This window comes from Cornus florida, unplaced genomic scaffold (assembly GCF_030987335.1).
Source record: "Cornus florida cultivar Cherokee Brave unplaced genomic scaffold, ASM3098733v1 CherokeeBrave_3.0.0_Hap2_Chr02, whole genome shotgun sequence".
Lineage (NCBI taxonomy): Eukaryota > Viridiplantae > Streptophyta > Magnoliopsida > Cornales > Cornaceae > Cornus > Cornus florida.
In genome coordinates this window covers 67131598-67143620 of record NW_026775572.1, presented here as the reverse complement: position 1 = coordinate 67143620, position 12023 = coordinate 67131598, and the positions used below count along the sequence as shown (strand labels likewise).

Sequence of the window (12023 nt, the reverse complement as noted above, 5' to 3'; positions counted from 1 at the left end):
CTATTCTCCCCAACTTTTGACCTTATAACCCTCATCCGTAATTAGTTTTTCTGCACTGTGAACCTCCAAAGCCATTTACCTAACAATGCTTTATTGAGCATATCAAACCTCCTAACGCCCAAGCCCTTAGCAGGATAGGGGGGGCTGCACTAGGGGTGCACAAAAGAACCGTGGAACCGGGACCGGAACCGAATTTCCGGTTCTTACGGTTCCGGTTCCGGTTCCTAAAATGAGGAACTGTTGAGATTCGGTTCAATTCTGGTTCTGGTCTCATGGTTCGGTTCCGGAACCGAACCGTAATATTTATATATATATATCTATATATATATTATATAATTATACTTGTGGGCTGTGGGCCGTGGCTGCTAGTGCTATCCTGCTAGTTGTAAGTTTGTAACTTAAACCACTGACCACATATTCAGATTATCAGATAATATTTTAGGGCAAATCATTTCAGCCTCCCCAAATCCCAATCGCCTCCATCTCTATTCTCGTTCTCGACTCTGAACTTCTCTCTCTCTCTGCAACTGCAAACTACAAAATCTACAAGAATCAGAAGTTCAAAACCCATATATTTGATATTTCACTTTATCTATCTGTCTGCAAGAATCAAAAGTTCAAAACCCATATCGGCATATCATTTCAGATTGTTCAAAAAATCAAAACCCATATCTTTCAGTTTCCATTGCCCGTTGTTCCAGTTCGGGTTCGCCATTCGCGAGCTTTAGCCGCTGTCTCTCAACTCTTAAGCTTGCCCCCCTCTCTATCTGCAACTGCTAACTTGTAGGTTTTGGTTTAATTTTTTTTTTTTTTTCTAAATCAATTAATCAAGGTTTGTAAGACTGTAATAATTGTTTTGCAGACTAAATCCTATTCTATTTCTATTTTTTTTTTGGCATACCAGAATGACCTATCATATCAAGCCTTGGAAGGAAGGGTGGCTGGAGATTTGCAAAGCTCCTAGAAAATTTAGGTTTCCATTGTAGCAGTCAACGACAATCAACGGTTCCTTGGAACCGAACCGTGAATGCCGGTTCGGTTAGGTCCGGTTCCAGATCTCTTCGGTTCCGGTTCCAGATCTAAACGGTTCCAGTTCCATTTTTAAGGAACCGTTGAGATCGGTTCCGGTTGGAACCGGACCGTGTGCACCCCTACTAGTGCACACCATTTCTTAATTCACTAGATGAAACTTAAATTGATCCCCAGTGAATCCCCACACAAACTTTTAAGAGATTTTAGGAAAAAATTTTAAACATTGATCTTGCTTCAAACATACTACCATATCATTAATTGGTTTTATATCTGTGCCACAGCCTTTATAGAAGCTTAGAATCATCTAGTGTAGGCAATAGTGACGGTCCAAACTCCAGCCCTGCTGGAAACAGAGAAACGGACAGTCCACTAATAGTTTTTTGTTTCTTTTTTCCCCCGTTCGTTGATAAGTACAAGTTGCACGTTATATGAGTCAGAAAACAATCAGTTCATATTGCCTCTCTCTCTCTCTCTCTTTGTGTGTGTGTCACATATTTCCCTTTTGTGTGTGCGCTGGCAATTGTCAGGTCTGTGTGTATCAGTTTGGGTGTATGGGGAGAGATGGTCCTGAGCTCTTAATTTGGAGCCCATGTAGAGAAAGTTGTACTTTTGGTAAGCGTGATAAGTTTCAAACACACGGATTTTTGAAGTCAAGAATAATTTTGCTTAAAGATGGGTTTAATTTGTATCAAGCATCTTTGTATCTTTGGATGAGAGACTACAGAAATGCTGACCCACTCAAAAGACAGTCTCCAATGACAATTGTCTCTAAGTTTAGATATTAGTCCTAGTGGAGTTGGTGTGTGGAAATTCATCAAAAAGGGATGGGATGAATTTTCTAAGCATATCAGATTTCGAGTCAGGGATGGTAAAAGAATTTGTTTTTGGTCTAGTGTGGGGAGCGGTTTCTTACTCTCTCCTTTCCCAGACTTTTCAAGATTGCCATAGACAGACATGCCTTGGTGAGTGACTACTATCGTCTTGATAGTGGAAGAACATCCTGGGATGCGCTTTTTTCGAGGCATTTTCAGGATTGGGAGATTGAGGAAGTTATTGGTTTTCTGGAGTTGCTGTATCGCCAAGAGATTGTGAGTGGCACCCCTGACTATGTGGTGTGGGTCCCCTCTTCTAAGGGTTATTTTGAGGTTCAGTCATTCTTTAGATGTCTTGCGAATTTTCCAAGAGATGCATTCTCGTGGAAGACTATTTGGTGTTCTAAGGCCCCCCTCAAGGTGGTGTTTTTGTTTGGACATCTGTGTTGGGAAAGATATTGACCCAAGATAATCTTAAGAGGAGGAGACAGGTTGTGGTCAACTGTTGTATGTGCAAGAGAGACGAGGAAACATTTAATCATCTCCTTTTACATTGTCCAGTGGCTCGGGATTGCTGGGCTTTGATGTTGGGTTTGTTTGGGGTTCAGTGGGTTATGCCCAGATCTTCTAGAGGCTTGATTGAAGCTTGGAGAGGTTGTATAGTTCGTGGTTTTTGGAGGATCGCGCCTTTGTGCGTCTGGTGGTGTTCATGGCTTGAAAGAAATAGGAGATCCTTTGAAGGGAAGGAGACTTCTATTGGTGTGCTAAAATTCTCCATTATTAGCTCTCTTTTTTGTTGGGTTCCTGGGAGAAATTGTAAATCCTTGGATGAGATCGTGGACTTTTTAGACTCTGAGAGATTAGAGGCCTTATTTGGTCTTGTGTAGCTTTTGAGGGATGCGTTTCTTTATATACAATCTTATTTAATATATATATATATATATATATTATAAAGAGAATATACATTTTGGTTGATTGAGAAATATGCATTTATTAGTTTAAACAAACTGATGGTTGTATCAGTTTCATAATACAATAGGTCCCCTAAAATTTGATGTCCACTAAGCGCTTATCACGTTGTATTTTGAAAAGTTGATTCTTATTGTGCAGCCAGTTCATTATTAAGAATGCTGCATTCCATGAAAAATGACTAGTAGAATACTGGAATTGGTCATTTGCTTCATTACACCGGAAATTTGTTTATGTGTATTTCCGCATACAAAGTGTGTACACTTTAATCATATTTGTCTAAGGCATGCTTAGGCCCTTAAAATGCCCTAGCCTCGTTAAGGTTCAGGCACTCAGTTGCAATGCCTCAACATCCTACATGCTAGGTTTTAGAGGGTTCTTGTCCAACGTTGGATCTGGATGGGGAAAGTCATGGGCTAATAAGGGTGGGTATGCAGCACTATCTAATCACTTAAGCTTTTGGGTCAAATGGAAATTGTCAAGGGCCAGGCTTGTGACACTAGGCCCCTTTAGCGAGGTTCACGTGAAGCCTTCAAGCTCATGCCTTTTAGTTGGCTCCAGGCTAAAAAAAACACTCCTTTTATTTTTTCTTCATTCATTTATTCATATCGTTTTCTTTTTTTCAATTATTATTATTATTATTATTTTTTGATAAGTGTTTTTTTTTTTCAATGAATGAATATCTTAATTTTCCAAAAAATATGAAAAATTATGTCTAAAAGAATTTTTTATTAGCTGCGTTGCATATCTTGAATTGTTCCAAATTATACATTGGTTAAATTGAATTCACACACACCTCACTTCAATCAGGCCCGTGCCTTACTCTTTGCATGTTTATATGATTTTCTTATTGGCTCATAATAAACAAATAACAAAAAATTAATTTTTTGAGAATTATCATCCAGTTTGGTTTGTACTTTTGGAGCTTTGTGACTGCACAATGTGATGTTTGGCTGGTTTTTTTTTGCCATATATTATTGTTTAGCTTTTTGCATCTATTGTGATTCTCATAGTAGAATTAGTCGAAACCTAACTAAATTAATTCATTATTATAACAAATGTCTTAAGTTTAACTCTTTATCCTGTCAAAAATGCTTCAGTTGTTTGATGCCAATTGAGAAACTCAGGCTTCTATTGTTTTCATTTACTTTTGATGGTTATTAGTGACCCTAAGATAATTGTTATCATGATAACCAGAACTATAGTTGGCAGCCGGTGTTTGCAGTTAATTTTGCTTCTCTTTCTATTGGCTTTCTAAAAAAGTTTTAGGTGACTCATGTGAATGCTAGGAATTCTGTGCTTTATCCAAACATCATCCAAAGCTGTATTATTAATATTTGTGGACTATAAAGTCAGTGTGTGTGTGTTTCTTTTTTTATTTTTTTTTTAATTTTTTTTTATAAGTAAACTTCATTAAAGTCTGAGTGTTGTCTTGGAGGGTTTAGAGGCCCTATTTGGCCATGGGTTGCTTTTGAGGGATGCGTTCCCCTTTTGAACGCTTTTTATACAATCTTTACTTGTCAAAAAAAAAAAATTTGTCAAGAGTGTCAAGTCACTTTTCCTGAATTTTCTTTTGTGAGCATTTTTTGCTTGCTGTGATTCGTAGGTTTTCATTTATTCTTAGGAACTGTCTTCCGCTCATTTTTCTCTTTATTTCTTTATTTTATTTTTTTCTTTTTGGTTGTAAATCCATATATTTTGGGTGAATATTTATTATTTACTACTTACACTGGTTTTACTTTTCAGTCTATTGAGAGAAATGAAGAGATGAAGCTTAAGTCAAGAAAAGAGGTTTCTGAAGAGCCCCAGGCTCCAGCTGTGGACAAGGTCAGTTATTTTCATTGGTTTTATTGTCAAGATAATATAATTATTGCACACCTAGATTAACTTACATCAGTAAAACTCAGATTCTGAATAGGAGACTGTTTGATTTGGGCTGTAATTGGACCAAAGTTGAAATGATTTCCGGACGCTCATCACTTCTGTGGCCCTTTGTTTAACTTTATTTTCTCATTTTTACAGTTATTAAGCACCTTAATGATCAGCTTGAAGTGTGTTGGTTGTAAATCTTCCATAAGCAATTCGAATCTAAATACTTACACTATTTAATAAATTAGTTGGAGGGAAATTTTTGGAGTTACCATCACTAATTGCCTTCATTTATATTGGATATATATAAGCTGAAGCTCACCATCAAGACTCAGAGTTTTATCTATATCTAGAAGAAAAACTGTTTCTTTTACCTTACAGCAATAAAACTCTGATTCTGAACAGGAGACTGTTCTATTTGGGCTGTAATTGGTACAAAGTTTAAATCATTTCCAGCTGCTCATCGCTTCTGTGATCCTTTGTTTAACTTTATTTTTCCTCCCTATATTGGTTAGCTATGTGATTGAATTCATGAACGCCTTCAACAAATGTTGCTTCAGGAAGGGGTATCAATACAAGAATTTGGTTCCTATTCTTTAAGAATGGGCTTTGGTTGTCATTTTTACAATTATTAACCACCTTAATGATCAAGACTAAGAGTTTTATTGATATCTAGAAGAAAAACTGTTTCTTTTACCCTATATATTCAAATGGTTTCTTGTAGGGGTGGGGCTTGGGTGGGCCTAAACCGAGCAACCTAAGTCCCGCCCGAAAATTATACGGGCATTGCCGAGATACTTGAGATCATGGGACTGAGAGTGGGTTTATACTTTAGAGCCCAAATTTATTATGGACGGGATTTGGGCAAAGATTTTACTAATCCGAGCAACCCGAAGAAGCCGAAATACAAGAAAAGTTTATAATTTGGCTTAAGTGAAAGAAACACCCCTCTTAGATTCAAAAGGTGCAAAAAACCCCTTACTGTTTCTTTTGAGAAAATAAAGGTACTTCAACTCTGGCCTCTGCCCATGCCCAGATCCCGAGGTGGGTACATCCGACTTCGGCTTCTGCCCATGCCCAGATCCAAACTCTGGCTTGGGCTCTTCATACTTGCTCTTCCGACCATACTCAAATCCATACTCTGAACTGGGTTGCTCAAACTCAAGCCTTCGGCCATGCCCAGAACCGTATCCCGGTCCCTCCGGCCATTCCCACCCCTAAATTTTGAATTTGTTTTGCCGCCGGAGCGGCACTGCTGCCATTCATATAGTACCAACCAGACCTCAGATTAGCCGCGATTCCTCGCCAAGCAACCTCATCGTTGGAATCGCGCCATATCCTCGCTGCCTCATGGGCCTTCCGCCGCTACAAATCCGTCTCATCCATGGGCAAATTAGCTGGCCATTTCCGCATCGCTATCGTCCTCTTGTCATCAGATTGAATTTTCGATCTAATGTCATATGAGGCAGAAGCCGCTGCTCTCTGAGCTTCTATATAGCGGCGGCGCTCCTCCGACTGTTTCTCGAGTGACCGGAAAACCTTGTCACCACAGCTGGCGATTTGTCGTGTGATTGATGGGTTTGTGAGAAACTTGGAAGAGAAGGGTCAGCAAGAGGAGACTTCTAGCTCGCCGCCTTTCAGAGCACCGCAGTCCTCCAAACTCGCCACTGACGCTTGCACCCCTCGTCATTCTTCTTGCTGGTGGAGTTTCGGGTGGCCGATGGAGGGAAATGTAATTGGTGGCTAGGGCACGTTAATTTGCAGAATTTGGGGAAAAAAATGTTGTGGTATAGTGGTTGTGGTGTTGTTGGATTTGTGATTGAGACGAGTAAGGGATGGAAAGTAGGTGTGAGAGGAGAGAGGAGAATTAGTGGGAATGGTGAGATAAAAACAGCCGTCGCTGCTTTTAATTTTTTTTTTTTTTTTTTTTTTTCCATTCTATTGTGGTTAGTGTTAACCACAGTTCGGATTGGTTTGGATTAGGGGTTAAAGGTAATCCAAACTGGTCTCAACGGATTGGTAAATTGTGAAACCGAACCGATCCGTGGGAATACTCAAACCGAACCAAACCGATTTGTGAAATAATGGATTGGATTTGTTCGGTTTCAGGGATTGGACGTTTCCATAGATTGGAAGTCAACGATGCTACCGTGAATGGAGAAGGAAGAAGATTTATCGGAGAAGAATGGAGATTTGCAGAAAAAGAAAGAAAATCTGTAGTGAAGAAGATTTATTGAGAAGAAAGAAGATTTGCTGAGAAGAAAGGAGATCTGTTGTGCTTTAGCTTTAGCTGATGAGAGCGGCTCTCCTATGTAATTGTGTGTACTGTTATCCAACTTATGGAACTTCCGGCTTCCGTTGCAATCGTTCCTAACCAATCTAAGAAGACAGTAGGAGCATCTGTTGAAGACATTGACGCCTGTTTGATAATTAAAAAAAAAGCCTCACTCATATGGCTTTGTTTTCTCCCCAGACTGTCTTTTGACTCTTTTGTCTGCTTTTGAGCCCATGCCCATGTGAGATTCCCTATTGGTTACAGTATAATGCAATAGCTATCACTTTACTCAATATATATATATATATATGTGTGTGTGTGTGTGTGTAAAAATTGAATGGATTGCCATGGATCGGTTTACGGATCGATTCGGTTTTTTCAACACCTAATTTGTTAACGATCCGGTCACTACGGATTATTAATTTTTCAAACCATCATCGAGCCACGAGATTAGAAAACCAAATTGAACCACACGAATTGGACTAAATTGACAGATTGGCGGATTATTTGAACACCCCTAATTGTGGTGGTGGTGACATCTGGGTTGGACATGGTTGTGTTTTTTTTTTTTCCCTTGTGGTGGGTATGGGCTGGCCATAGCTGTTTTTAATTTTTTTCTACTCTGGTGGTGGTTGTTGTGGTGTTGTTTGGGTGTGGGTGGCTATTGTGGTGTTTAGGTTATCAGGGTGTTTCAAATTTTTATTTTTATTTTTTCTATTGTGGTGGTGGTGGTGGTTTTAGTAGAGGTTGGGTGTGTTGGTGGTGTTGTTTTGGTGTGGTGGTGGTTTTGGTGGCGTTTGAGACGTATAAGTATAGGTTAGCCATTGATGTTTTAAATTTATTTTTTCTACTGTGTTGGTTATGGTGGTGTTTGGGTGTGGTTGTAGTGGTTATGATGATGAACAGTTACATAGTTATTTAAAAAATAATTAATTAATTTTATTTTTTATTTTTATGTTGTGGTAATGGTTTCTCGATGTGGTGATAGTTATGGTGATATATGTATTGTTATATATAAACTATATCTAGATGTATAGAAGAGATGAAGAGGTTAGTTTGATCCTTTAAACTTAGTTAGGAGGTTAAATTTGTAATTTCATGATTTAAATGGAGTTGTTGACAAGTCCAAGGGTTAAAAGGTAGTTTCATATAGTCTTAGAGGTCTGGAGGAGGTGTCAATGCACATTTTTGAAACCTCAAGGGGTGTCAATGTAAAAAAAGCCATTGATAGTCCGTTGAGTGGCGTTGACCAAAACCTCAGGGGGTGTCAGTGCAATTTACACCTAAAAATATTAACATATATAATATCATTATTGTTGTTGGCATTCTTGCCGTCGTGCTCTCACAATACTTTAGTTTTTCTTTCTTCCCATGCTCCCAAGACTACTTGATAGAGATTTATATTTAATCCTAAATAATTTTCTTATAAACACCATCTTTAGGCTTCATTTGATTAGATGGAAATAGTTAGAAAAGAAAGGAAATGGATTTTTTTTAAAACATTTTAGGAGTTTGGTTAGCAGGAAGATGAAAATTTTGAGGAAAATCACTTTCAATAACCACCTAATTTTCCCGTAAAATTTTCTTCCAAAAAAGACTAGAAAATTTTGATTTATTGAGAATGTTTTGTGAACTTACAACATTGCCCTTTCTTTTATGGTAAATTACATGTTATTTAAATCATTGCAATTTTTTCGTGCTAACCAAATTGACGTTGGAAATTTAATTTTTCTTCACTTCACTTTCTTTTACTTTCACTTTCACTATGTCTGGGAAGAAAATTTTATTCATTTAATTAGACACAAGGGACATTGGTATAATTTTCTTCTTTTTCTCTCCTAAATTCATATAATGAATATTATACATGTCTATATGCAAATAAAGTTGCATTTTTTTTTTTTGTGTGTAGGGGTTGTTAGAATTTATTATGAATTTTGGGACCGTGAATTAAGTTTATTTACAATATAATTATTTTGGGGGCTGCTAAAAAAAAATTTGAAAAATTTTGGAGGGCAGCTCCGCCCCTGACTACCCTTAATATTAAAATAAATATAACAATAAAGATATACCTATGGAGAAACAAGGTGGTTTCTCTGTGAATAGGCTTGCTGCATGACTAGAGAAATAGTTGCCAAACCTTGTATTTTTATATATATGCCTGTGGAGAAGGCTGGGACTGCACTTGAAATATCTTATGTGCATGTGAAGAAAGTAGTGAATAAGGTATGGATATGGAGCCTTGTTTGAGATTATGAGACTATTACATTTATAGAGAAGACGGGTTGCATGGGCAAAGAAATGGAAAATTGAGGCCCATTAAAAATAGTTAGTTTGTTGGATATAATAAGCCTATTGAAAAAGCGCTCGACACGGTGAAAGAGTTGCGTAGTCACCGGTCTTAGCCATAGGGTGATTGGTGAAAAAAATCTTCATCTTGTTTGGTGATTCATAGTCGTTTGACATGATCATTATGGAGTCTTATGTATGTACCATTAGTGGAGAGAAGTGTTGGATACTGTTCCTGTAGAAAATGCCCCGTGTGATGCTCTTAGGTGTAAAACATGCATTCTGTAGGAATGCCGTGTGGTCGTATGAAAAGGCTATTTAAGCTGCCACCTTTACACAATTTGGCGCAGCAAGTAATGACACCTTGACAACACAGGTAATGTGTGGTTAGGTACTCATATCTACCTAATTTCTATATTGGCTACCTCGATCAACTGATTTGGAGTTTGATTCCATTGTTGAATGAGGTGTTTTGTCCTTCAAAGTGATAAGCAGGATAAGCATGCCGACTGCTAAGCTCTTTGTTTTAATATTTACTATCTTACCACTTTTGTTCCTGTTTTTTCCTTTCCCTATGATTCCATTTCCCATAGAAGAATATTAGCACAAAATTTATGATTCTAGCTATGTAAAGTTGTGATTGCTAATAGACTTGGAACCCCAACAGTTAAAGACAGTGGAGATATCTGTATGCTTCCTACCCCCCTTGTTTTCTTATACACTCTTTCCCTTTTAATTCTTCAACAATTCGTTCATTTTGAGTGTTTGAGCCTTCTGTGATCACTTATGAGGATGATTCAGTTCCGTCTTTTTCCCAACCCTGTCCCATCCTTGTCCCTGTTGCAAGTTCAAAATTTTAAATGTTCCTGACTTAATATCAATTTTTCTGATGTGGCAAATGGTATTCTTCGACAAGTAATCCCTGCTCGTACGTGCAGTTGTATATGTTTTATCTTGTTCATAAAAAAAATAGTTCCCCCATTATGTATGTTCTTGGATGCCAAAATTTTATATGTTTGCGCATCTGCTTGTTAATGTGAAACATTACTCTCTCTTCTAATGCTAGCTGATAAAATTAGTCTTTCTATTTTCCTCAGGTGAAATTAGGGGAGCCTGGGTACAAAGAAAGGTACTATGCGGAGAAATTTGAGTTATCAAACGCAGATGAGATCGATAAGATTAGAAAAGATACGGTGAGTCCCATCAAATGTTGCAACTTGCAAGTGGCTGTTTCGATTAATGTGTTTTGTCATACTTGTAAGCTATTTAGATTAATATCTTCAGCCCTTGTGTTTTCTATTTATCATGACCTTTATAATGTTTGAAACTACTAATGTATTACAATGTCATATAGAAATAAAATGATATCTAGCAAACTACTTGATGTTCTTGTATTTTCTTCAAAAAGTGCTCTGACTTTGAATATATACATTCAGTGTTATGGTAATTTTCTGTTTTATTTATTCTACATTGTTTTCTTCAAGATTTAATGCTGTAATTGTACTTCATTTCAATGTTACAATGAACTTCCTTATTTATGGGATTATAAATGTGTGGTGGTGGTGGTCAGTGAAGCTCTGCATATACTAATGAATGCATGTGATATGTTCTATCATATTTGCTTTGGTGGGTTAATATAAAGTAGCAAGTACAGTTGGGTATCTAGGACTTTAGATAAAAACTATAAACAAATTTATAGGTAGTTTGTGACAATTTATGATATAATTCAATGCATTAAGTATGATGATCTGTTGTGCACACACTGATTAAGCGATCTGGGTAATTATTTCACTCAAAGAAATCTGTACATAGATTATGAAAGTTTTAACTATGAAGACTTGTGATCTACAGAGACTATAAAGTGAAAAGATGGTCCAGAACTTTTTTCAAATATCTTCCTCCTTTCGAGTAACTTTCCATGTCTCAGCTTCCAAAACAGGACTTCAGAGACATGGAAAGAATATTGCCTCACTGTTGGCCATGTTACAAATGCTAGTCAACTTCAATGCTTTATTGGGAGTCAGTATATTTGATAATGTTTGGTCACTGTTACCTCTTTTTTCATTTTCTTTGTATGCAGATGTAGTACAAAGAAAATGAAAAAAGCGTGTGATGCTCTGTGGTCCAATTTTGCATTAAAACATTTACTTAAATAGAAAATGATAACTCTCTCTCTCTCTCTCTCTCTCTCATGAGCAGAACCTCTGTTCATCGGAGTCATCTACTCCGATGAAGGCTCTTTTTCCTCTTTTTCCCTTTTTTCTATTCATCTGTCTTCTTTTCCTGGTGTATTATGCGTTCGTTCTTGGAGGTTGCTAGATTACCTCGTCTTTTTCAGGGTTTGTCCGCCAGATCTGCAAATACATACAGAGGTCCTTCGATCTTTTTGGATGACAATTCGGTTGGAAGGAGGAAAGAGGACCTGCGATCGTGTTTGGTGGGTAAGTTTGACAAGGAAGTGGGTGATAGGGCTTAGATCGCTGCTTGGGCATCGCGTGCTTGGAAGGTCTCAGCTGAAGTGGTGGTTTCGCCTTTGCTGGACTCTTTGATTCTTTTTCGTCTTCCCTCGTCGGCTGAGGCGGCTTGTGTGCTCAAGAAGGGTCGTCGAGACTGGGGTAGGGCCACTCTCCGAGTGGATTATTTGTGTTTCAGAATGGGTTACTATGAGGTTTTGAAGGAGAAGGGGTTGAAGAAAGTTACGCTCTATGGCCTCCCTCTACATCTCTGGAGCCATGCTTTGTTTGTGACGGTCGGCGATTTGTGCGGTGGTTTTATTTGGG

At 37.9% G+C, this 12023-nt stretch overlaps 1 protein-coding gene across 2 annotated transcripts in view; it reads left to right on the top strand.

Moving 5' to 3' along the window:
- The window catches only part of LOC132295222 (5'-3' exoribonuclease 4), a 50079-nt gene that overhangs the window by 20680 nt on the left and 17376 nt on the right, over positions 1 to 12023 (top strand). For both annotated transcript variants that reach the window (XM_059793389.1, XM_059793388.1), the window contains exons 11-12: positions 4560 to 4640; positions 10341 to 10436. In XM_059793389.1, the coding sequence (XP_059649372.1) occupies positions 4560 to 4640; positions 10341 to 10436 (177 nt within the window). The remainder of the gene's footprint in view (positions 1 to 4559; positions 4641 to 10340; positions 10437 to 12023) is intronic.